At 51.7% G+C, this 26751-nt stretch overlaps 1 protein-coding gene across 5 annotated transcripts in view; it reads left to right on the top strand.

Moving 5' to 3' along the window:
- Positions 1 to 26751, top strand: part of Myh11 (myosin heavy chain 11) — a 96366-nt gene that overhangs the window by 8760 nt on the left and 60855 nt on the right. For 4 of the 5 annotated variants that reach the window (XM_040733612.1, XM_040733611.1, XM_040733614.1 and 1 more), the window contains exons 2-4: positions 4787 to 5147; positions 10950 to 11106; positions 22781 to 22808. In XM_040733612.1, coding sequence (XP_040589546.1) covers positions 4803 to 5147; positions 10950 to 11106; positions 22781 to 22808 — 530 coding nt within the window. In that variant the 5' untranslated portion in view covers positions 4787 to 4802. Of the gene's footprint in view, positions 1 to 4786; positions 5148 to 10949; positions 11107 to 15070; positions 15129 to 22780; positions 22809 to 26751 lie in introns of those variants that run through there. The other variant, XM_040733615.1, reaches the window with a different exon arrangement.

Below are 26751 nucleotides of genomic sequence, written 5' to 3'. Positions count from 1 at the left end.
GTGTGTGTTGCACCGTGTGCACACTTCAGCCCTGAACCTGCTCACCTGCGTGCGCTCTCTCTCTCTCTCTCTCTCTCTCTCTCTCTCTCTCTCTCTCTCTCTCTCTCTCTCTCTCTCTCTGTCTCTGTGTGTGTGTCTGTGTGTGTGCGCGCGCGCGCGAGTGCACGTGTGTATGTGTGTGTGTTGCACCGTGTGCACACTTCAGCCCTGAACCCCCCTCTCTGTGTGTGTGTCTGTGTGTGTGTGTGAGTGTGCACACTTCAGCCCTGAAACAGGGACTACCCTGACCTGGAAGCTCCCCATTCTTCCGTCAAGCTCTCTGACCCCTCTCGAGCGCTGGGGTTACAATCACACATGGAAAGCCTGGCTTTTTATGTCACTACGAGGGATTCACACTCAGGTCTGGCTGCTGTTGTCACTTGAGTGCTGCCTGTTGGCTTTGTCATCACTGCTGTGTTTGAAAAGCGTCCTTGATCCCTGTCCCTACCCCCATATTCCTGGGCATCAGGTCTCCAAACCACCCAGTCTGGAAACCAAAATTTCAGCCTCCCTGGCTTGGACCAGAGCAGTCTCAACTTCACACTGTCACGGGCAACAAAGCCTTCCGGAGCAGCCCGCTGCCCTCACTCCTTTTATGGCCGGAGACTCAATCTCTGCTCTTGATCTTGTTTGCGCTTCTGGGCCCTGGTTCAGATGAAGTTCCTGGAAAAGCCAGTCTCCTTGTCTTTTCACTTTTCTGTTGAATGTTTTATGATGCTTTCTAACTTAGTTGCAATGTAAAAAAAAGAGCCCGCCGCTGTTGAGGAGGAGTGACACGCTGCTCCAGTCCTCTGGGGAGGCCATTTAAAAAGGGCCCTCATCTATTATGTCACACTGCTGAACTGTGTGCTTAGAGCAAGTTTTACTTTGTTTTCACTTTTAACAATCAGAAATGAACGTTTGTTTCATGGGTGCGTGTGTGTGTGTGTGTGTGTGTGTGTGTGTGTGCTCACACGTGCCATGGCTCCTGTTCATGGGTGTGTGTGTGGGGGAGGGGCCTCACACATGCCATGGCACCTGTACGGGAGTCTGAGGATGCCTTGCATGAGTTGGTCTGATCTTTTCATCATGTGGACCCTGAGGATTGAACTCAGGTCATCAGGTTTTGTGGCTGTCACCTCTATTCCCTGAGTCATCTCTCAATACCCTCCCCCCTTTAATGTTTAAAGTCACTCACACACACACACACACACACACACACACACACACACACACACACACACACAAACCAACAAAAATATCTCATGCAGCCAAGGATGGCTTTGAACTCTCCAAGTAGCTGAGGATGACTGAACAATTCCTCTTTCCTCCACCTCCTAGAAACTGGAAGTTGCTATGCCTGGCTTCTCACCATAGAATTTAATAAAATATCTAAAGTAAAAGTGGGGGTGTGTGCTTTCAGAGCTGGACTCACGGCACGACGGTTGTGAGTTTGAGGCCAGCCCAGACTACGCAGGGCCTCATCAACAAATCAACCTTCAATTTTGATTTTCATAGCTTGTTTCTTAAATCTCTTGAGGTTGGGGCTGGAGGGACGGCTTAGTGGTTAGGAGCACTGGGTGGCCTTCTAAAGGACCTGAGTTTGATTCCCAGCACCCACATGGTGGCTCACAACCACGTGTAACTCCTGTCCTAAGGGATCCAACTCCCTCTTCTGGTCTTTGCAGGAAGGTACATAGGACACAGACACACGTGTGCACAAAACACATGAACATATAAATTTAAAAAATTTTTAAGTTGTTTTTTTTTTGAGGTGGGAGGTACTTTTAAATAACATTCTTTTTATAGCAACTGCATTCAATTTTACAAAATTGTTCATTTAAGGTTTTGTTTGCTTGTTTGTTTTGCTGTTTGGAACAAGGTCTTTCTTATGTAGCCCAAGCTGCCCCAAAGTTGCTGGGTGGCAAAGGATGGCCTTGAATTTTTTTATACTATATTGCCTTCTCAGAGGCAAGCGTTTTATACAGGCAAAGCAAGCTTTATCTTTGATCTTCGATTTGCTGTGTAGGCATAGGGTGCACACAGGGTACATCCATGCAACAGGGCTTCGTTGGAATGTGCACGTGTGTGTGTGTGTGTGTGTGTGTGTGTGTGTGAGAGAGAGAGAGAGAGAGAGAGAGAGAGAGAGAGATCATCATAGTCTGACTTGTAGACTTGTAGAGTCAGCTCTCTCCTTCCACTCTGTGGGTCCCAGGGCTTGAACTCAGGTTGTCAGGCTGGGCAGCAAGCTCCTTTATCCACTGAGACCCTCTTGCTGGCCCCACCCCTGCTGTGCTTTATTGGTGGTAATAGTACCTGCTTTCGAATCCCATCTGGAGGCTCATTTTTGTTGTCTGATTTTTAAGTCAGACTCTTAACTCTGAGACCCAAACTGGATTAGAGCTCACAGAAATCATTTCTCCTCAGCCTCCCAGATATTGAAACCTCGGGTGTGAGCCACCGTGCTTGGCCGCCTCTGGAAGCTGCCGTCTGTCTTCCTACATTTTTCCTGTCTGTGTGTCTGTCTGATTAGTTTGTGGGGTTTGGCGGTGCCACCCTGACCCATCACTTGACCGCCCTCCTATAGCTTTCCAGCTAACAGCCACTCTTACAATGAAGAGCCCAAGGCTGAGGAAACTGCAAAGGTTGGAGATCTGAGTTCTTCAGATCCTAGGTCAGGCCTGGCGGTTGTGATCCCAGCACTAGGCAGTTGGAGGCTGGAGGACGTCAGGGTCAGTGTGTCCGAGGGTGAGCTCCAAGCTCGGTGAGACCTTGTCTCAAAAATGATATGGAGCACGATTGAAGAGGAAGCCTGACATCCAGCTCCGGCCTCCACACGTGTGAACTCCCTCACTTGAGCATAGATACAAGCAAGCGTGCACACACATGAATGGACAAATGTGCAGGCATTGAAACACACTTGTACACGTGCAGACGTGTGCACATCAACATATGCACAGTGCACAAACATAAACATGCGTGAATATATACACACCTGGCACATGTATGAACACACAGATAGACTCGTGAGTGCACACGTGTTCACACGTGGATGCATGAACACATACATATGCTATGCTGTGTTTTACTTTACGTCGTTGGGCTGCACACCAGTCCAGGTTTCATATGTTTTTGTTTGTTTAAGATTTATTTATTATGTATACAGTGTTCTGCCTGCACGCATGCCTGCAGGCCAGAAGAGGACACCAGATCTCATTACAGATGGTTGTGAGCCACCATGTGGTTGCTGGGAATTGAACTCAGGACCTCTGGAAGAGCAGTCAGTGCTCTTAACCTCTGAGCCATCTCTCCAGTCCTCAGATTTTTTTAAAGCAGGAAAACAGGCTATTCTACTGTTCTGCAATTCCCTTTTATTTTTTTAAAGATTTATTTATTTATTTATCCATTTATCATGTATACAGGGTTCTGTCTGCATGTATCCCTTCAGGCCAGAAGAGGGCACCAGATCTCATTATAGATGGTTGTGAGCCACCCTGTGGTTGCTGGGAATTGAACTCAGGACCTCTCTCCGGAAGAGCAGCCAGTGCTCTTAACCTCTGAGCCATCTCTCCAGCCCTCCCTTTTATTTTTAAAAATGCTCTCTTGGTACCCAATCCCAGCATCCCTCCCTGCAACAAAGCTTCATTTGGAAGCAATTCACAGTCAATCTAATCTCCTCATCCATTGTCTTTGATGCTGGGGACAGAACTCGGGGTCTTATAAAGCTAAGCATACCGTCCACCACCAAGCCTAGCCCCTCCCTTGCCTGCTGAAGCTTTTCAATTCAATTGTTTTTAGTGTGTTCTTAGATTCGTGTATTCACTGCTACAAGTTCAAGAACACTTTCCTCACCCCACAAAACAAACAAACAAAACTATGTGTCTGTTGTTGGCTGTTACTCTGTGATTCTTGCCCAGCTCCCGGAAACGGATAATTTACTTTGTTTTCATGGATTTGCCTCTTCTGGAGACGTTGATAAATGTGGCCCTTATGTCAGCGTCGTCTCCAAGTTCAGCCACACTGCAGCGGGTGCAGCCCTCTGCTCCTTTATACGGCCCCATACTGCTCTGCCGCGTGGATCTCCTTATTTTATTCACTCGTTCATCTGTCCATGGGCATTTGCGGCGTTCTACTCTGCGGATATTATAAGCTTGCTAGAAACATTTATGAGCACAATCTTAGATGCACTGGTGCATTCATCTGTCTTACGAATGGGATTATTGAATCATGTGGTGGCCCTGTGTTTTCGCATCAGAGGACCCACCTTTTATTTTGTAGAGGGCCAGTTAAGATTTAGGTATCTTCTGGCTATGTGGTGGCAGTGCAAACCTTTAGTCCCCAGCACTCGGGAGGCAGAGGCAGGTGGATCTCTGTGAGTTTGAGGCCAGCCTGGTCAAAAGAGCGAGTTCCAGGATATCCAGGGCTACACAAACCCTGCCTTCAAACACCAAAACCAAGAAGGGGTAACTGTCTTTCCATATCAGACTTCTTAAGCCCCAAGTAGTAGTTCGCTGTCAGAACATGCCCTGGTTTACTTATCTGGGTAGGCGTTTGCATTGTCTGGGTTTCATTATGAAGCTCTCATGCCATACTTTTCCTGAAGAGCCTTGGGCTTATTGCCCTCTTTGATGATATAACCAACACTGCAGGGAACGTTCTTATTTTTATGTGTGAGAATGTTTTTCTGCACCCTTCATCCCCAAACGTGGTGAGGCGAGGGCGACCCTGTCCCTCGGTTTTACTCTGAACCCCTCTCTGCACTCTGCAGGGGACCACCGGGCACCATGGCGCAGAAAGGCCAGCTCAGCGATGACGAGAAGTTCCTCTTCGTGGACAAAAACTTCATCAACAGCCCGATGGCCCAAGCCGACTGGGTGGCCAAGAAGCTGGTATGGGTGCCCTCGGAGAAGCAGGGCTTCGAGGCAGCCAGCATCAAGGAGGAGAAGGGCGACGAGGTGGTCGTGGAGCTGGTGGAGAACGGCAAGAAGGTCACGGTGGGCAAGGATGACATCCAGAAGATGAACCCGCCCAAGTTCTCCAAGGTGGAGGACATGGCCGAGCTCACGTGCCTCAACGAGGCCTCCGTGCTGCACAACCTGAGGGAGCGCTACTTCTCGGGCCTCATCTACGTGAGTATCTGGGGCATCACCCCTGCTTAGCTTCCCTGTGGAAGGAAGGGGACCGGACATGTGTCTCTGAGTGCCGGGTGTGGTGCAGATCTGTAATCGCAGCATTTGGGAGGTTAGTGTGTGGGAGGTTGGGAGTTCACAGCCAGCCTGGGCTGGCTGTCTCCAAAACCAGGGTTTGGTGTGTGTGTGTGTGTGTGTGTGTGTGTGCCTGAGTTTCGACCCAGCTCCCGTGTAAACAGTTGGGCATGGCAGCACGTGTCTGTAGCCCCAGTGATGGGAGATACCGACACCAGGGCTCGCCAGTCAGCCAGGCTAGCTTGACTTGATGAGCTCTTCATTTAGTAAGTAACGCCATTTGAAAAAGTAAGGCAGGGAGCAACCGAGGAAGCCACCTGTCACCAACCTCTGCCGCGAGCATGCATTTTCATACACAAATGTTGACACGCATGTGCTGTGACTGGCTGTTACTGCTCCTTTGTCATGTCCCTTGAGTATCCTCTGGAAGAGGATGCTCTTGTGACAATAACACCTTATTCCAGCCCTTCAGGGCATCCAACCTCTGACACTGTTGCCCAGTGTTGTCACCTACAGATGTGGGGGGGGCCAGCTTCATATCTATTCTGGGACTCGCATGGCCCATGGGCTGCAAGTTAGACACACCTGCTACAGTTTGCTTCCTGAAAATGACCAAAAACAAAAAAAGCCCCTTGTGGACTGTAAAACGCCCTACATTTTTTTCCAGATTAGGAAAATTAGTAGGACTTGCTGGATAGATCGCTGAGCTCTAGGACTCGAGTCTCCCCCCACGACACATCACCACTATGTGGGGACGGAGACGGGCCCGAATGGTCACTTCACCTCACAATTCTCTGACACGGTGGAGATTGAGAGGCACAGGGCTGGGGCATTAGAAACAGATTAAAGCTGTCTGGACGCTCCAGACCCCTGGCACGCTTCCGTGGGACGATTAGAGTCAATCTTCTTGGCCGAAGGACTGTGTGCCCACTGACGTCTGGAATCATTCTGCTCAAGTGAATCACTTCACAGAAACTCCTTCCCGGGATAATATAAAAACAGTGTGAGTCTGGCAGCCAGGAGTGACCCAGCCTGCGGCAGCATGATGTTAGGGTCCCTTCTGCGGGGGTGTGCCAGGGAATTCTGGGCCTTCAGTTAAGGAGGCTGGCTGCCTGATTTTTTTTCCCTTAATGGTAGAGTCCTTCTGCTGTACTCATCCTGAACAAGGGGCCTTTCAGGAGGCCCTGTCAGACCTTTCGTCCTGGGCATCTGGAAAGTTCTGTCTGAGACAGAGGGCCTGCCCCATCTTCTGACTCTGGGCGCCTTGCGGGGCTGCTGCAGGGTTTAGGGCACACCTGGCCTGTATCTCCCATTCCTGGTCTCAGGTCCCCTGAGCCTTCTGTACTTTGTCGCTGGCAGAGCCCTCTCTGCTTCCAGTTTCTCACTCAGGACCTCAGCAGTCAGCTCTGTGCTGTGCTCAGGGAGGTGGGGGTGGAGCCATGGGAGAGGAGGAGCTCAGCTGTGGGCCTATCATGTGCCAGGGACTTTCCTGAATAGGGACACTGGAAGAAGCCACTCCACAGAGCCCCCAAGGGAAGAAAGAAAAAGGACAGCTGCAGGCCACCTCTCGTGGAGCCTCGTGAATTAGTTCTTACAACAGAGATGAAGGAGGGCTATCCACACAAAGTCTTTTTGGAAAAGCATGTGTTGAGGCTGGGCAGGTAGCTCGGTAGGGAAAGTGCTTGTCATGTAAGCTCCAGGACCTGAGTTCAGATACTCAGTACCTACATAAAAAGTAGATACAAGGCTGGAGAGATGCTCACAGGTTAAGTGCCCTGACTGCTCTGTCAGAGGTCCTGAGTTCAATTCCCAGCAACCACATGGTGGCTCACAACCATCCGTAATGAGATCTGGCACCCTCTTCTGGCGTGCAGACATACATGGAGGCAGGATGTTGTATTCATAATAAATAAACAAATCTTAAAAAAAAAAGTAGACATAGTGGGTAGGTAGAGGCAGCCCTTTATCTTGGGGACAAATGTGATTTACAGGGTCGTCTGCACAGGTCTGAGAGTCTAACAAATCCAGCAGCAGTGTCCCTCCCTGAGCCGTATGCAGCTCGCTCCTTTGCTCAGCTGTGCCTACGGTCGCACCCACCTAGTGAGATCTACGGCCTATGGAACGGCTAAGGTATGCAGACATTAAACAAGCCATGGAAGGACCCCCCCCCTTTCACTCCAGCTCTTCATCCTTCCCACCCTCACCCCACCTCAACTCGGACAAACTGGCCCACCATTTGCTTGGAGTCAGGATCTCACTATTTAGCTCAGGCTAGCCTCAAATTTGAGACCCTCCCAGGTCAGCTTTCCCAGCTCTGGGATTATAGGTGTGGTCCCCACTGTTCTTAACTCCTGTTTTGTTTTTTTGTTTGTTTTATACCAAGCCCCGGACACCATTTTATACATACAGATAAATGCAGGTCGCACTCTGTCCCCTCAGAATGGCAGGCAGGAGCCCACACTCGGCACATGTGTGTATCTGAACGTATGCTCTTCGTGGCGAACGTCCTGCTGTGGCCGTGAACCGTGCCAGCAAGGCTACCTGCTACCACAGGCTGCCCAGCTGCTGCTGGTCTTCCAGCCACAGCAGAAGCACATTCTGTCTTCCGCACAGATACTCAGAAAGTGCGGATGCAACAGAGAGCCTTGTAGAAAACAAATGCAGGGTTCCCTTAGTCTCTGGAGGGGAGAGGGGGCTCAGGGTCAGGCCATGTGCCCATCTACTGGGTGATAAGGCTGCCCCTGGCACGTGCCCATTCAGCCAGCCTCTTCCCGATCACTCCCAGTCCTTCTCTTCCTGAGGCCAAGGCCTTGGGAGCAGCTCCTGCTCCGTGCTCTGGGGCTGACCATATAAAGCACGGGGAGCAGCCGGGCCTGCTTCCTAATACGGTCACAAAGAGGAGATCCTACTCCAGCTGGGACCTGCTGGTGGCATTGGGCCTTGAGATGCCTGGCTGGAACATGGGAAGGGAGGGGATGTTGGGACCTCTGAACTTAAGCAAGCATCAGGAGAGGGACTCTCCTGGGCATGAGACCCTGGTTTCCTCAGGAGGATTTGTCGGTGGGGTCAGACTCAGATCTGCCTGAGTCATGGATTAAGTGCTTGCTGTGTGTGTGTGGGGTGGGGGTTCCAACACACTAGGAGCAAACCCAGGACGGATGGCTAGTTAGAGGTGTGTGTTTAACACACCAAGGCCGCTGCTGTCCCCAGGTTCTCCCAGCATCTCCTGTTAAAGAGTCACCCTGGCTGGCATGTCCCCACCCCCACCCCAAACTCTCCAGCCCTGAGCTTGGCTGGCCTTCCCCCATCTGCCCTTCCCAAACGACCTACACATTTGGGCTACACTCTCTTCACCCAGGGTGGCTTGGTTTCTTGGGCTCTTGGCCTATTGGCTTGTCTCTCCCTCCTGCTTCCCATTACCAGCCTGCTCAAGGTCCAGTTCAGTCTGGATCCTTCCAGAAGCCTCTGTCTGTTTTCTCCCTCATATCTACAGTAAACCCCCTCCGCCGTACCTAGGAGTGGTCGCGTCCTCTTCTTTTTAAATTCAGAGGTGGGGTCGGGAGAACTTTCTTTTACAGATTCCGCTCAGGAAATACTCAGGGGAAAAGCGTTTACCTTGGGCTGGGTGCTGTGCTGGGTGCTGTAGACACACGAGTGTACAGTTCAGTCCGGGAGGGTAACGTTGACAGCGCAGATGAAAATGGATCTGGGAAGACCAGGGGGTAAGAATTCCAGGCAGTGGGAACAGTGTGTGTGGACATCCCAAGGTGCCGTGTTTTCTGGTCTCGTAAGACTAAGGGCTTTCAGGCGTGATCACACTGATTGAGCACCTGCTGCATGCAGCGTGGTACTGGATGCTCCATGTGCATCATTTTGGAGCAAAGTTGTGAGAATCGCTTGTATGTCCCTGTGGTCTGCAGATCAAGATGGCGGAAGCTCGGGGAGGTTGAGATTTGCCCAGGGTCTCCCAGTGAGAAGGTAGCAGGATGAGGGTTCAAGCTCAGGTCCCCAGTATTCCTAACTGCCACCTGGGGTTTAGGCCAGGGTAGGAGATGGTGGTGGTGTCCCAGACTTGAATGACATCATGCAGAAAGGGTGTTGCCCCAGGGACCCAGGGGCCAGGACTGAGACCTGAAACCGGTAGAGACTGGCTGGTTTTCATTGAGCGAATTAATGATTGGCGCTTCTCTTTGGGATCCTGGGTGTGTCAGGGGTAGGAAGGGACAGGCCACACTTAAGGCACAGAAGGTGTCCACCGAACACCTACTGTGTGCAGTTCGAGCTCTCTAGGACGTACAGGCAAAGGCAAGCCGCCTCTTTCTCTTGGGGAGGTTTCAACTTAACCCCTGGCAGTCATTAATTAGTATCCACCATCTTAGGGTGGGGCTGGAGGGGACAGACAGGAGCTCAGGTGTGTAGGCGTGGCTGTTGCTGGCCTTTTCAGAGATTGAGCTGCGAAGACACTGGCAGATCTCACACCAAGCTGGAGGCTGTCCTGGCCCTCCATGGCCTCCAAGGACGCCTCTTCCCTCTGCCTGTCCCAGCGGCAGCAGGGACCTAACTACCTTCAGGGAGCCCTCATGCTGCTTGCAGTCCTCCCTGCCTCTGAACCTCCATCCTCCCGATCTGGACTGCCCTGCACCCCAGGAATTCCCATGGTCACCCCAGCAGCCCTTAGGGCTTCCCTGTCTCCATTCCCCTCGGTGGGTGTGAGTCTCCAGTCACTGCTGCTGAGCTCTCCCGACCTGGGAGTTCTTGGGGGGAGCGGCAGACACTGCTGAGTCACAAAGCTTTAATCTCAGCACTGGGGAGGCAGAGGCAGTAGGATCTCTGTGAGTTCGAGGCCAGCCTGGTCTACAAGAGCGAGTTCCAGGACAGCCTCCAAAGCCACAAAGAAACCCCGTCTCGGAAAAACAAAACAAAAACTATGTTGTCATCAGTATTCTTTGTTTTGTTTTGTGTAGCCCTGGCTGTCCTGGGACTCGCTCTGTAGACCAGGCTGGCCTTGAACTCACAGAGATCCGCCTGCCTCTGCCTCCCTAGTGCTGGGATTAAAGGTGTGCACCACCGCCACCCACTGGCATTCTTTAAGTAGCATTCTATCTTTTAATCAAATAGAAAATACAAAGACGGTTAAGAAAGGGATTTTGGGAGAGCCGGGAAGATGGCTGGGTTGGTAACGTTGCTTGCTGCTCAAGCGAGAGGACCTGAATTGAGTTCTCAGTGCCCCGTGGGAAAAAGCTGGCTGGGGTGAGCCACACTCCTGTCACCCTGGTGCTGGGGAGGCAGAGACGGGGGCGGGGAGGGGCATCCTTGGAGCTTATTGTCAGCCTAGTCCAACTGGTGAGTTCCATGTTCAGCGAGAGACACCGTCTCAAACAATAAAGAGGACGGGATTGGAGAAGAAGCCCCATGTTGACTTGAGGCCCCCACATGCCTGCACACATGTGCAGGTGTGCCTCATACATGAACATGTACACACAGGTGCGCAAGTTCCTGAGGCTTAGTGAGACAGAGGACGGTGGTGGATTGGGAGCTCAGAACTGGCTAAGACTTGGCCACAGGTGGCCTGGGAGCCCAGTCTTGCTTTTGTCCTGAGGAGCCTCAGTTTCCCCACCACGGCATGAGTGAGGCTGCTGACTGTGGGTTTGGGAGTTCTCTCCATCCCTCCATCCCCCCCCACCCCCGTTCCAAATGCCCAGCACTCAGCCTGGCTCCCTTTTGCAGACCTACTCGGGCCTCTTCTGCGTGGTGGTTAACCCCTACAAGCACCTGCCCATCTACTCGGAGAAGATTGTGGACATGTACAAGGGCAAGAAGAGGCATGAGATGCCCCCCCACATCTACGCCATCGCCGACACGGCCTACAGGAGCATGCTGCAAGGTGAGTCGCCCGCCCGAGAGCCACCTCAGGGCTCAGTCCCCACCCCCCACCTGGCTGAGTCCCCAACAGGAATGTGGAGCTTGGCAGGCAGCGTCTTGACTAAAAAAAGGGCAAAAGCAAAACGAACTTCAGTCTGCAGCCAGGAGGGGGCAGGGAACCCAGGGCTTGAGCAAATACAGACATGGCCTTCCCTGGCTTCTGCCACCCCTGTGGCTGTTCCAGGACGCTGGCCCAGCCAGCAGCCAGAGGGGAGGAAGCTGGGGACAGGCCGTGGGTGAGCTGCGTGGGCCTGGATGGTGTTCAGATGTCTCCCACTCCCTGGCCTCAGTTTCCCCTGTATGTGAAAGGGGACGGCAGTCTCTGTCACAGCTTCCGTGAGACTCGCTGTGCTGGCCTTGCCAATGGAAGGCCTCTGCACGCACATTCCAAGTTCGGGTGCGAATCCTTCATCTGAAATGTTGGTGACCAGAGTCACTGTAGATTGGGAACTCCCCCCCCCCCCCGATTCAGGAATATTTTTCGTATATGAATGATGAGAATTTGTGGGGCTGGAACTCAAGTCTAAAAACAATAGTCTTTCATATTTCGTCTCTATACAGTTCCGAGGCAGTTTTTGACAGTATTTTAAATAATTGTGTGTATGAAGCACCCCTTGGTCGAGTGGAGTTTCCCCTTTGTGACTTCAGGTTTGGGCTAAAAATGTTTCGGATTTGGAAGCTTTTGAGACAGGGTTTCTCACTGACCTGGAACTCACCAACTAGGGTAGGTTGACCGGTCAGTGAGCCCCAGAACCCCAGTCTGTCTGCGCGCCCCAGTGCTAGCTTTAATCTCTCTTACTCTAAATCTCCTTCTCCCTCCCATATAGTGTGTTTGGGGGGCTTTGTCTGCATGCCAGTCTCTCAGCGGGGCAAAAGGCACTGAGCTACTCACGACTGTTTTCCAGGGTTTAGGGAGGTCCATGAAGCAGGTTTTCTTTGGATAAGAGAAGAAATAAAAATTAATTAGTAGAGAAGAACCGAATGCTGATGGAGGGGAAAAGTTGTTATAGGACTCTGCAGTTGTTAAAAAACAGAAAAAAAACCCAACCCTTTAAAGTGGGGCTTGAAGAAATTTGTTCACCAGTCGCGAGCACTTGCTGCTCTTGCTGGGGACCCGACCTCAGTTCCCAGCGCCCACGGCACACAGCTCACAACCGCTTCAGACCCCAGCCCTAAGGGACCTGGTGCTCTCCTGAGGCCTTTGCAGACACCTGCACAGATGTACACACAAATTAGAAGGGAATCTTTCAAGTGCTGGGCCTGGTGGCACAGGCGTGTAGCCTCAGTTGCTCAGAAGGGTCATAAGGTCAGGGCCTGTCCGGGCTACAAGGAGCACTTAAGACCAGTTGGGCAGCTGAGTGTGGCCCCTGTCCCAGGTGAGAAGTGGAAATTGGGCTGGGAGTGTAGCTCAGTGCTGGGAGCACTAGCCTGGCCCAGTGAGGCCCCGGCTTCCGTCTGCGGTGCCACACCCCAGGACACACTCAGTGGACTGGCGACAGTCACTCATCTCAGCCGTATCTGTTGCTTTCTGGTGAACTTACGCATTTGAAGTTTAAGGTTGTGTCTGTGTGCGTGTGAGCATACCAAAGCACACGCGTAGGTAAGAGGACTACGGCTCCCTCCCTCCCTCCACTGTGGGTTCTGGGGCTTGAACTCACATCAGCAGGGTTGCACCAACGTGGGGAAGTCGCGTTGATAGAGGGTGGTGTGGATCAGGTGTGAACCCCCACCCCCACCCCCATAAACCTGCTGACTTGTGGCACCTGCCAGCCGGCTGACTTTCTGTGCTTACTAATATCGGGAGTGAAGCCAGCGTCCCCAGCTACCACCTCAGTGCTTTCTGAGTTAGGCTACGGTGTTCACAGGCAGGACTGGGGTCACCCTGGAAACACTTAAGCACCAAACATGGTGATACATGGCCACTAATACAGGCCCAGCGACTCCTGAGTCCCACGAGTCCTGCTCTGGTTAGCAAGGTGACAGTAGTGTCAACAGTTCATTTGCTGATGCCTGGCATGCTAGCAGCCGTCCAGTATCTGTCAGGTGACAGAGTTGAGTTTTTTCTTTTCTTTTTTCTTTTTTTTTATTTGATTTTGGTTTTTCCAGAAAAGGTTTTTTTCCAGGCTGTCCTGGAACTCAAGTTTGTAGACCAGGCTGTCCTTAAACTCTGCCTCTGCTTCCAGAGTCCTGGGATCAAAGGCATGAGATGCCACTGCCACCTGGCTGTGGAGTTGTTTTAAGAAAAGAATCCAGTAGGGGCCGAATAGGTGGATAGTTTTTGTTTTTAGAGAGTCTGAGGACCTGGAGCTTTGAAGGATGGTTTACTGATAAGACGGGATATGAACAGAGGAAGTCTAGAAGAGATGTCTGGGACGGTGAGAACCTAGGTGTTGCAGCTCATGACATTCCTTCCTCCAAGGAAGCCAAACTCCTCGAGAGAGGAGCAAATGGAATAAACATTAAAAATATATTTTAGGGGACACCAAGGAGATGGCTTGTCAGGTAAAGCGCTTGCTATGCAGCCAAGAGGACCAAAGTTCAGAGCCCTAAAACTCATGTGAATGCCGGGGTGGGGGGCATGACAGGTCTCCTGTAATTCCAGCCCCAGAAGGTAGAAACAATGGCGGATCTTCAGTGAAGACACTAGCCCTATCAGTGAAGCTAGGTCTGATTCACTGACGCTAGCCTGGCCTCAATGAGTCAGGTGGGAGAGTGCTAAGAGCCTGGAGAATTCCTGCCATTAACCTTAGGCTTCCACTCACGTGTTCATGAACACTCACGTGCGTGCCCATCTTCAAGCAAGCATGCCGACACACAGGGAAATGCTTATCTTACATATACGCAAATGAGGTCTCACTCCCTTTTCAAATTGCCCCGTGCCTGTGGTTTGTTTGGTGAAAGATAATATGTTCAGGTTCAGAGGCCGCCCGACTTAAGACTCCTAGCTCACCTCCTTAGAGACAATCATGGATTCTAAGTTTTTAGACATTCTTGGGGTTTTTTTTTGTTGGTTTTATTTGATTGTATGTGTAAGAGCACACATGCTGAATTTCTCCCCACTATTTTCCCTGCAAAGGAAAGAATCATATATACCCTCGTCTAGTATACATTCTGCTAGAATGTTCGGTGTCCGTGCATATAGGGATTTCTTACTATCTTTTTAAAAAGCCAGTTTCCGTTTTCATTAAAAAAAAACATACAGGCTGATGATTCAGCATCAAACAGTTCCTCAAACTGGAGAAGGACATTAGTCCTCCTTGCCCGTTCTCCACAAGTATTTACATCTGTCTTTAACTAGTGGCTATATTCCAACACTGCACCCGCTTTCCATCGCCTGCTGACTCTTGGCTGTGAGAGGACAGGGTGTAACTTGTCCATCCTTGTACCTGTTGTACCGTCCTGCCTTGTCTCGTGGACTTCAGTGTAGCTTGTCTTCATTTCAGACCCGACCTGATTGGGATTAGGCAGACACGATGCAGTTTTTGTGTTGCTAAGATTCTGCGACGTTCTTCGGCGCTCAGCTCTGCGCTTCCCCACGATTTCTTTTTTCCTTCGTGACTTACTGTCTTCCCTAGAGTTAGCGCTTATAACCCTTCCCTCCACCCCAGTCTGATTCTTCCAGGTACTGGATCACAAGCTCCGCCCCTTGTTAGCCCCACCCCCATAGGTCTGGAAATGGGCTGATCGCGGATGGATAGTCTGTCCCTGATTGTCGTGACTGGAGTCTTCCCGCCCACCTTCACTCTGCCCACGGCTGGTGCCCGTCACCAGGCGTCTTCACCGTCTCCTTGAAAGTCCCCTCTGTCCCTCCCCAGTGCAACCCTCTTTTGCTCATGCCTTTGCATTCTCCTCTCTTGATTTTGCTCTCCCGCTCCAACGCCGCCTTCCCCTGCAGCTTCTCAAGATGAGATGCACGCTTTCCTGACGTATGGAGACCGCGAATGGCTAAAAGCCTCAACGTGGCCCAAATAAAGACTGGTTTGGGTAGGTCTAAAATTTTAAACAAGGCATCGTTTATTTTCCCCCCTCGGGATCCTCGAGGCACTGCTCTTTTGCTCTCTGGTTTCCATTTCACTGTGGGAGTATCGATCCTTTCCGTGTGGTGAGTCTTAATTTCTTCTACTCTAACCCTTTAAACTCTTCTTCTCTCCGCTCACTGTGGTAGAACTTGCTGTCAACCTGTTTCCCATTGTTCTGGGGTTTTCACTTCTGGTCTTTCTTTTCTTTTCTTATTTTGTTTTGGTTTTCAAGACAGGGTTTCTCTTTGTTGCTCTAGCTGTCTTGGAATTTACTCTGTAGACTAGGGTGGTCTCGAACTCACAGAGATCCTCCTGCCTCTGCCTCCCGAGTGCTGGGATCAAAGGTGTGTGGCACCACCGCCCAGCTCTTGCTGTTTTTTTTTTTTTTTAAGGTCTTGGGTGTGAGGTTCAAGAGGGACACTTAAATGGATTGTTGGAAGTAAGAAGTTTACTTAGAGATATATTAACGCATGGACAGACAGACAGCTCTGAGGAGAGCTAACCCTCAGCACTAGAGACAGACAGCGTGGCTGGGGTTCTGAAGCTGTACCTTCCCAGCTTCTCTGGAGAAGGCGAGTGGGGGGATTTTACAACTTGAGCAGGGAATTGGGTAAGGAAGGTAATGAGTGGGCACCACGCCCTTTGGTCTGTCTTGACATTGCAAACATCTCCCAAGTGAGAAATCCAGGCATCTGAACTCTATTAGCTAGAGAATCACACAGTGCCTTCCGCAGGGTGGCTGTGTTTCGGCCTAGGCGGCTGTGTTTCGGCCTAGGCGGCTGTGTTTCGGCCTCGGCGGCTGTGTTTCGGCCTCGGCGGCTGTCTGGTCTGGATTCTAAGATTTGGTGTTGTTGCTGTGGGCTTCTCTTTGTTCCCTTCCGGTGCTGGGCTTCAGCCCTGGGTCTTGTGCATGCTAGCCCCGCCCACTGCCACAGGGCAACATCCCAGGTCCACGGGGATGGTTGTTTCCTGCTTTTTATATGCAAGGGGCGCTCTCAATGCTTTATCAAAAGTGGGGGGGGCGGTGCACAGACAGGACTCACTTAGGAACTTTAAAACTCAGTTCTGAAATTTTATTGTGCACTTGCCATAATTTTACCCTAAATGAAAACAAAATTAAAATTTAAAGTGATGTGTTCCTTGCTGGTCTTAAGGGAACAGCAAATTTTCCTGTGTGTGTGTGTGTGTGTGTGTGTGTGTGTGTGTGTGTGTGTCTGTGTCTCTGTGTGTGTGTGTGTGTGTGTATGTGTCTGTGTGTGTGTGTGTACAGATGTCCCCTGAACATACATGCATGGCTTGTTGGTCATCCAATACTAGGGGTGGGCACTATTGTCAATCCCCTATTACAGATGGGAATTGAGATTCAGAGAAGTGAAGAGCTTTCCAGAGATCAGATAGTGTCAGACTGTTTTGAACTTGGTGCCTGTGACCCTTAGGACCCCTGGAGTTTACCTGATCCAACAGTGGAGCTGAGCTAACTGTGCTTGGTCCCCAGCCCAGGAAAGGCCTTTTGTCCCCCATGGGTCTTTCTTCTTATCTGGTGTTGAAGGCTGAACACTGAGGAGCCCACAGCTGGACTCACAGATGGTGTACTAAGCCTTCTGACAGGGCCTGTGGGTCATCACCAAGGGTCCCTGGGGTCAAGCAGGGAGGTGTGAAAGGCAGATAAGATTTTACTCTTATCTCCCTCAGGAGGTGTGGAGCAGGCTTTGTGTCACCACAAGTGCCTTGTTCTCACCTCATCAGCACCAAGAGGGCCCTGTCAATGAAAAGGAAAATAGGAAACAGTGGATACCTCTTGGGAGGTGACCATGAACTTGAGATGGGAGATACTCCCAGGGATGGAGGCAGGAGAAGGGGGTTATTAAAAAACTGAGCCCCAAGAGACCACCAGAGTCCCCTGCCCCAGGTGCCCCTCAATGGTCCAGTTCTAAGGTTGGACCCAGTGCAAACCTATAGGCGACCCGAGTCTCCACAGAGAGTGTGGAAGAGGAGAGGGCCAGGTCCACAGGGGCCTAGGGTGAAATCAGGGCTGCAGAGCTGGGGTGGAGTCCATCTGTGTCTCAATGTCTTTGTTATCTGCTCCAAGTAGTGTGAGGATTACCCGAGCCATGCCTGAACCTTAGCTGTCCATTGCCCTGGTGTCAGAGTAATCTCAGGATTGACAAGTACAGAACCTTCTGGAAGCCAACCTCTTGGGAGACATGAAGTAGGGGGTCATTTTCTTCGACCTTGGAGTCCCCTCCTTCTCCCACGTCTACAGCAGGCTGGTATGAGAAGGAGGAAGAGAGGTGTGGAGCCTGGGGTGCTTTCCCAGCTCCTCTGGGCTTCCTCCTTTTATGAGCAGCCGGCAAGCCTCAGCCTCAGCCAGTCAGCAACAACTCCGGCTGGGGATCCGCTGAAATAGTTGTGAGACTTTGGGATGCTGGGCACCTCCAGGGAGTCCCGACCTGCGATGTCTCAGTGGGGGGTGATTCCAGGACCCTTATCCCCCTTCTCCAGAGCACATCCCAAGACTCACACTTTCCAAAGGCAAGACCCTGGGACAGGTAGGAAGGGTAGACAGGGCAGACTGGTGATGGGGTAAGGTCTTCGGACCCCAAGCCCTCGGCTAGAAGCTGAGTCACAGTTAAGCTGTCACCGCCCACAGGTCCCCAAGGCTGGGCTCTTCCTGTCTTTGAGCTGCTTTGGTTAGGCCAGGGATGCTCTGCCCAACCCCATTTGGTCCCCTGCACCACACACACACACACACACACACACACACACACACACACACACCGTCTGCACTCCTACACATCTCTGACATCGTTCAGTTACAGACACACCCTGGAAGGCTTCTTGTCGTCCTGGGAAGCCGCAAAGGTAATCCTGGGATCTGCGCGCTGCTGCCTGTCCAGTGTGGCTGTAACCCTCAGTCATGTCTTTGCTCATTTGACTCCTGCCTTAGTCAGTGTTCAGACTGCAGCAATCTTATTAAAAAAATGAATCATCTGGGCCTTGCTTACAGCTTCAGAGGGTTAGCCCATGGTCATCATGGTGGGAAGCAGACAGGTATGGTGCTGAGAGCTTTTCACCCTGATCTGCAGGCAGAGAGAGACACTCTCCCTGGCATGGACTTTTGAAACCTCAAATCCCTCCCCATCCAAATACAAGATAAGACTACACCACCTCCAGTCAGGCCACACCTCCTCCAAACAGGCCACACCCACTCAAAAGGCCACACCTCCTAATCCTTCCCAAATAGGTCTACTCACTAGGAACTAGACATTCAAATACATGAGCCCATGGGAGTCATTTTCATTCAAACCACCACAACTCCCCTACTCCTCCATTAGCTTTGTAGATGCAAGAAACAGTGGCTCTTGTTGTGTTTCCAGGGTCTGGTGTGCAGCACGGCTTAGGCATGGGGCTATAAGCCAAGTGTGGGGGCAGAACCTGAAACCCCAGCTCCCAGAGGTAAAAGCAGGAAGGTTGTGAGTTTGAAGTCAGCCTGGGCTACATAACTATCTCAAAAACAACAAACAAGAAGGAGGGAGTACAAAATTGTGTTTTTTAAAAGCTTAGAACTATCTACCATAAATAAATCAATTTTAAGTATGCAAGTCATACCAGGCGGTGGCGATACACACCTTTAATCCCGGTACTCCAGAGGCAGAGGCAGAGGCAGAGGCAGAGGCAGAGGCAGAGGCAGAGGCAGGGGCATCTCTGTGAGTCTGAGGCCAATTTGGTCTACAGAGAGAGTTCTGAGATAGCCAGGAAAACACACAGAGAAACCCTGTCTTGAAAAAATCAAAATAGATAAATAGATATGCAACTCACAGGTCATTAGCGAGTTGTTTACAGTAGATGGAGCTGCCAAGGTAACTTAATTGAAATCTGTTATCCCTCCTCCCCCAAATCTTGTACTCATTGAGGTCGCTCCATATTCTCACCCAGCTCCAGGCAAGAAGTCAAGTTTGCCTGTTATGGACAAGTAAGGTCAATGGAACCCTTTGATTAGTCACTTTCTGGTTTTCTTACTTGGTATAGTCTTTTCAAGAGTCATAACTGTTGTAGCAGGTGTCAGCACTTTTCCTGTTCATGGCTGGGTAATAGCCCATTGAATGGACATACTACAATTTTATATCCATTGAATGGACATACCACAATTTTATATCCATTGAATGGACATACCACAATTTTATATCCATTCGTCAGTTGATGGATATTTTCTTTCCTTTCTCTTTGAGGTGAGTGTTAATATAATGCTAAGCAGTCCTTTGTTTATTTTTTTTACTAACTTGGAAAAAAAACAAGAGCAATACTGTATGTCATATATGCGCTCCCCAAAAATATACTGGAAAGTTAACAGGCTATATGATGATCATGGCGAGGTTAGTTGCTACGATAGAGAGAACCTTTGGTCACAGGGATCCAGGGATAACATGACACCTTTGCAGAACTAGGAGAAGACACCTCTTTCTCAAGATGCTGCTTCTGGGTCTGCAGGCCAGTTGTCTTCATGAACACACAAATCAACCATCCCTCTATAGTTAGACAGTGTGAAACTTGTGCCGCTGCCCAGGGACTCCCTGCAGGTGAGGTGGACAGTAGACAGACCACTGTCCGAGCCCAGAGAGGCGTGGAGCCAGGGGTAGTATCATGGAGGTGCTGACTCTCGGGGAATATTTCGAAGCTGGAAACAAGTACTCAAATGAAAACATGCACGCGAAAGCCTGTATAGCAGTGCAATTCGCAGAACAACCCAGATTTCCATGCATGGATGAATAAAATGTGGCCTGTTCTACAGTGGAGCATTACTTGGCTGGGAGCAGGTTAAAGTGGTAATGGTCAGATAACCCTCCCAAACATGAAAGAAGCCAGGCATGAGAGGAGGTGCTGTGTGTTTCTACCTGTGTGAAATTCCCAGAGCAGGTGGACATGTGAACACAGATACAGGCTGAACATGTGAGGCGCCAAGGGTGAGTGGGAATGGCCGGGTGGATGGTGATGGCCAGGTTTTACTTGGTAGCGACAGAATGTTCCAGAACTAGACAGACGTGGCACTCGTGTGATGTTGTGTACCGGAAGCTACTTATTTTGATCTGGCTCATGCCCTGCGGACTTCACAGCCACGAATAACAGGGCTGAGTGGGCAGGGTGGGGGTGTTTGGAAGGGCAGAGGGCCTTGTTCCCCCCTCTAAACACATATAAATTGCATCTGTTGGTTTTGTGTGTGCATGCAGAGGCATGTGTGGCAGGAGGTCAAAAGTCCAGGCGTAGGAGACATTGCTCTCCTTCCGCCACGTGGACCCGAGACTGCTTAGGTCTTCAGGTTGGACCGCAGACGCCTTTGCCCAGTGAGGTATCTCACCATCATCTCCCTGGCTTCTCTCAAAGACCGGGCACAGGGAGGAAACCAAAAGCCCCAGCCACGGGAAGTTCAGGCAAGCTCCCCACGGTCAGTTCAGCAGTTGACCCAAAGGGGCACTTCTTTTGCCCAGAGCTGTTTCCCACGCTTGTGTTTCCTGTGGGAACATCCCGGGCCAGGGAGCTGCCAGTGTCACAGCACAAAGCCTGCCCCTCCTCCTGGAGTCCGAGGAGCCTCTGACCCTGCCTGCTCCAGGACTAGCTCATGCCAGGTCACTGAGAAAGTCTGGCTCCCTCCCCGGGTCAGATGGAAGAAGAGAAACCGTGGTCTGCCAGTGTTTGAGTCTTTTCTTAGAATAATGGAGGCCAGGGCTGGCTGGGGACACAGCTCAGAGAGCAAAGTTCCAGGCCTGAGGTACCTGAGGCCCCCTTCCCCCCCCCATAGTGAATTTGATGCTCACCTGGGCTACATGAGACCCTGTCAGGTTATGGGGCTACAGAGACATTCTTGCTGTCTGGGTTCTAGTCACAGGGCACTGGTTCCTCCAGCCTTCGCCTCAACCAGTGTATGTTGGATTTCTTTCTCCTTCCTTCCTTCCTTCCTTCCTTCCTTCCTTCCTTCCTTCCTTCCTCCCTCCCTCCCTCCTTCCCTCCCTCTCTTCTTCCTTCCTTCTCTGCTTTTCTAAGATAGGTCTCACTATGTAGCCCTGCCTGGTCTGGTACTCACTGTGTAGCCGAGGATGGCCTGAATTCCTGATTTCCTGCTCCCATTATCCATCTATCCATCCTCCCATCTGTCCTCTGATCTGTCCATCTGTCTGTCCATCTCTCCTCTGATCCACTCAAAACAGATAACGACAGGGCACTCGGCCATCTTGCTAGCACTGGAGGGTACAGTGTCCTACAGACCAGGTGTTACGAGAGAAAGTAAGGCTGAGGCCCACCTTGCCATAGATGTGAGAGATGCTTCCTCTGGCGCTGCCCATCAGGTGTTAGCACTCTGGTGTCTCTGCCCTTGGCTGCTGGCTAGAGTGTTGTTTGCTGTCCCCATGTCCCTCATAGGCAGGGATGGCCATGCGTTGGCTGGCCCTCTGGGAGACTTTGTGAGTAGAAGCTGTCAGCGATGCCTGCTTGGCCTTTGATCCCATGATGGAGGGTGGGGTGTCTCTGGCACTAAACATTAAGCACTGACATGCCGCCTTCCGGAGAGCAGAGTCTATGTGGAGACTTGCAGACATACGGGGACACCGGCATGGGCAGGAGGAGGCAGAAGGACAGAAACCAGGGCCTAGAGGGAGGCAAAGGTGGCCTCTGTGCCACCCTAGCACTTACCAAGAAAGGACTCCGAGTCAGATGATCAGTCAGCCCAGCTCTGGGTGCAGTCTTAACCCTTCTCTGGGCGCAGAAGAACCTGCCCCAAGGCTTCTGTCTTACTAGGGTTGCTAATGCTGCGATGAAACATCATCCTGGCCAAGGCAATGCGTGAGGAAAGGGTTTATTTCCTCACTGAAGGAAATCAGGGCAGGAACCTGGAGCTGATGCAGAGGCCGCGGGAGGATGCTGCTGGCTGCTCGCACCTCCTATCTTACTCAGCCTGCTTTCCTGTAGAATCCAGGACCAGGGATGGCACAATCCCCAACGGGCTGGGCCCTTCCCCATCAATCACCGATCACGAGCATGCCCTGCAGCTGGATTTCAGGAGGCATCTCCTCAGTTGAGGCTCCCTCCTCTCAGACGACTTTATCGTGTGTCAAGCTGACATAGAACTAGCCAGCCTAGCTTTCAAGGATGACAGGGGAGGGGGAAATGGGGGGGGCAGCACAGAGACAGATGTAAAGGAACCTGAGTTGCCTCCTGTCCCACAAGCAGAGAGATGAGTGCTGGTACTTTCAACCCAGAGCTGTCTACCAGAACACGTCCCAGCTGAGGAAGCCCACACAGCAAGCTAACACGCTTTCCCCAGGCCTCAGAGCAGAGAGGCCCGAGGCCATAAGGGTACTCAGTCAGCCTGAACTAAGTCTATAACCTAATCAGGGCAGAGTTGGTACAGCTGGTGGTCTGTGGCCTCCTAGGTACATCAGGCTCAGACCTCTTTCAGGGGCCACCTCAGGGACTGTGACTGTCCTCATGGATTCCCTGTGTCCTGGGCATCCGGTACCGCTGGCCCCTGGCCTCCTCCAGTGCGGCCGCCACATGGAAGCCTGAGGCAGGCTCAGATGCTTGGACTCAGGCTCTGTCTGATCCACACTCTCTCCTCTCTGTTTGCAGACCGTGAAGACCAGTCCATTCTGTGCACGTAAGTGAAGCCGTTCTTCATTCGTTGTCTACTGAAGACAAAGACCACCAAGGTGGGATCTTTGACATGTTCACAGCTGAATTGCCCCTGTCACAGGGCACACGTGACGGCAACCAGTACACCTGGTGTCGTTCTGGTTTTAATTGCAGTTTATTTATTGTGCATGTGTTGGGGGGGTGAACAAGTGTCATGGTCCATGCAGGGGTCAGAGGACAGCTTGCAGGAGTTGTCCCTCTGCAGCCCTGTGGGTCCTGGGGGTCAGAGGTAAGGCATCGGCGTTGACAGCTCACCGGCCTGTGCATTAGTTACTTTACCAGCCTTGAGACACAACATCTGGCATAACCAACGGGAAACAGGAAAGGTTTATTGATGTCCCCTGTGCCATTCAGCTAACGAGGGCTCTAGGGGATGAGTACCTTGAGTCCAGACAATATTCAAAACGGGGACTGTCTAATTGGGCTTTGCAGGATGCGTAGGAGTTGAACACCAACACCAGAGGACACAGCCAGCTTGCATCAGGGTGAGACTTAGGAGGGGCTGTGGCTACGCAGCCCGTTTGGCTCCTTGTTATGGCTGACAACAGTCTGTAATAAGCTTTTAAGGCTGTTCAACTTGGAGAGGCAGGGCTATCCCACAGTGTTAAAATCATGCAAACTAGAATGTACAGTTCCACGAGGAGAAGTCATTAGGAATTTTTGGAACCTTCCATCAAGCACAGGGATTTTCTCAGAGTGGTCCCCATGAGACTCTGCAGGTCATGCACACAAAGGGGGTGACTGCAGCTGTGGGTCGTGACGACCTAGCCCCATCCGGCCAAGCCGGGGGTTTCCAGGAATGGGAAGCCGGGGACAAGTTCCTCAGAAACCAGGGCAGGGGCTCGGACAGGGACAGCATTGTCACCCAGAGTTCCAGGGTCACCAAGCAGATACAGGCGATGTTTCTGGAGCCTCTCGAGCCTGCCAGCTTCAAATGCCTGGAGCCTGGGACGTGGGTGTGTTCTTTGGCAAGGCCATCTAAGACAATTTATTTTTATCAGAGGAACTTGGGAATAGTTGAGCCTGGAGGACCACAGGGAAGGGATCCCCAGAGTCGTGCCGCTGATGTCCTCCCTGTTGTCAGGGGCAGAGACTGAAGGCCTGATGGGAAAGTACGGGACGGTAGGAACCGGGCCTGGGAGGGACACCCGTGTGATAATTGTGAGGTCTGTGTTCAAATCTCAGAACTTTCCCCCCTGCCCTGACCAGGATCCTTCTCCTTCAGTTAGTCGAAGGGGAAACGTATCCACTGTTTTGACGTAAGCTCAACTGAAATAATTTATACCACGGTGTACACGACTGAGGGGCTTAGTTCTTTGGTACCCGATTTCAGTTCCAGAGTCCAAGGCTGGGATGTCCCTCTGTCCTTCCCTTTCTCGTTTATCAAAACTAAGGAGTGGGAGGGTGGGAGAATGCGGGCGGTCTTGTTATTTAGACCCACCCGAGATCAAATTTCATTCTTCTGTTTTATGTCCATGGGAGTACCTGTGACCAGAGCACTTCAGTGTCTCTGAGCCTCAGTTTCCCCAAGAAGAGAAGAATCCTGACGGATTAAAGGTGGTGCTGGTGCAAGTGAGCCCAGAGCAGGCTCTTAGCAGACACGTGTGGGGGGGGGGCGCCTGCCCCTGGCCTGGAACTGGGGTGTTGTTGGTTCCTTTCTGCCCTTCCTGTGACAAAACAGCTGATAAAAGCGACTCTCTGAAGCAAGGGTTTGCCGTGAGGCACCGGCCATCGGGGTGGGCGTGGCGTGGGGGCGGGAGGCAGTTGCTTGCAGTCCCCCAAAGGTCAGGAAGCAGAGAGGTAAACACTGCTCATCCACTGGCTCACTTTGTCCTTCCTGTGCCAGCCAGGCCCCCAGCCTGTGGGGTGGGGCCGCCCGCCTCCGGTGTGGGTCCCGATTTCCCACCTCATCAGCCCAGCCTAAGAACTCCCTGCCGCGAGCCCTGGTATTTGCATCCTGGGTGGCTTCAGATCCTGTCAGCCCCCCATGCTATTAGAGAGCAGTGCCTGTGCGGCGGGACAGTGGGTGGCGTTGGAACCAGGGAGAACTCGGTGCGCCTTGCCCTGCTGCGTGACTTAGAACAAGTTGCTCACGCGCTCTGGGCCAGGCTTCTTTTTCTTAGAGCCACATAAATAGAGGTGGTGCTGGGAGGAGGGTAAAGGAGATTGGGCACGCCAAATAGTGCCACCGCGCACGCGCCCACACAATCGCCTGCACACATGCACGCACACACACGCACACGCGCACACACGTGCTCACAAACACAGTGTCAATTTTGTTTTCCAAGGTTTAGAAAAAAACATCAATAGTTGTGTCCTTTGGGAAAGGAGGGTGTGGCAGGGACGTCACACCCCTGCGACCGTCCAGCACAGCAGCCGCAGTGGGTCCGCCCTTGGCAGTGAGACCGTGCACTGACACTGACAGGGAGTGGAGAGAGCCTGAGCTGCTGGGGTGTGACCCTTAAAGTCCAGCCTCCGGGAACCTGCCTCCCCAGGCCACGCCTCCCCAAGCAGCCCCGCCTGTGAGGGGCTGTGCTCAGACACACTGTCTGTGCAGGACCGTTCAAACTGTGCCCAGTTCAGGGGACAGCAGGGAGCTGGCGTGTGGCGTAGTTTCTGGACGGTGGACTCCGTGGTGTCAGGCCACATACTCAGAGCGGGTGGTGACCCTCTCTTTTCTCTTTTTCTCCAGCCTGAGTGAGGTCATTGAGGCATCCTTGGCAGAGAAAGCTCGTTTCTGTGTATGGAGAAGAGCAGAGCTATGCTCAGCCGGGCTGCTGGCTCAGCCCAGAGAACCCCAAGCTGATCTTTGCACGGATGAATTTTTTCCAGACTTAAAAAAAAAGTCCCTCTTGTATCATGAGCTGTGAAGTGAGCTCAGAAAATGAGTGTCTTTGAGCAAAGAAAGGAAAAACAAACAAAAAATCTGGGCAGAAGACGATGTGGAAGGAGAGCTAGCAGAGGCCCTGGCTGTCTTCTCAGCAGACGGGGTGCCAGAGGTCACTCCGCAGTGATCTCTGATGGCCCAAGGGAGCAGCCCCTCATGCTCCAGAAAGAGTCAACTCGTCAGGCCAACAGTATCCCACCCGTGGGAAGCTATCAGCTAAGGGCACGTTTTAGTGTAAATTACTCCAACCCAAGACACCCTCTGGTACTTGCCTGAGATTACCTGCTAGCTGCCTGGTATTCAAGGGATTCTGCGGAGGGCCGAGGGCCGTGCTTCCGCCCGGCGACTCTTGGGATAAGGCTTCCTTTTATCTCGAGTGTCTGTCCTAGGCTCTGGAAGGTACTCTCTTTCTTCCTTGGAAGCCGATGTCTTGTCCAGCTCTTCTGGGTCCAGTTTGCTGACAGTGCCTCTTTTAGCGGATGATGCTGAACAGACGGGGGTTCGGTCTTTTGCAGCAGAGCTCAGGGTCTTCTGGGCTCCTCCTGGCAGTGTTTCTAGAGGGCTACACTGGTTTGTGGGCCGAGTCTACTTGGGTTCATTTGCTCAGGTGACTAAAACACAAGCTCGAGGCTGGAGGGGTGCCTCAGCGGGTAAGGGGTCTGCTGTGCAAGCGAGAGGACCTGAGCTCTGATCCCCAGGACCCATATTAAAAAAAAATAGTTAGGCAGAGTAATGAGCTTGTAACCTCGCAATGGGGAGGCATAGATAGGCTGAAACTTGGGGTCCACTGCCCAGCCAGCCTAACCTAATTAGTCAGTTCCAGCCAGAGAGAACTTTTTTTTTTTTTGCTCTTGTTTTGTTTTGTTTTTTTAAAGGTGTGTGGTTACTGAGGTTGACCTCTGGCCTCTAGACAGATACGCACAGACTTTCACCCAAACACATGTGCGCCTGCACACAAAACAGCCAGTTAATGCCCCTTCCAGGAGGAGGTTCAGCTTTTCCTCTCTGGGATCGGCAGTGA

This window comes from Mesocricetus auratus, unplaced genomic scaffold (assembly GCF_017639785.1).
Source record: "Mesocricetus auratus isolate SY011 unplaced genomic scaffold, BCM_Maur_2.0 Super-Scaffold_100031, whole genome shotgun sequence".
Classification (NCBI taxonomy): domain Eukaryota; kingdom Metazoa; phylum Chordata; class Mammalia; order Rodentia; family Cricetidae; genus Mesocricetus; species Mesocricetus auratus.
The sequence above is the reverse complement of the archived record's forward strand: the minus strand, read 5'-3'. Positions and strand labels throughout refer to the sequence as shown.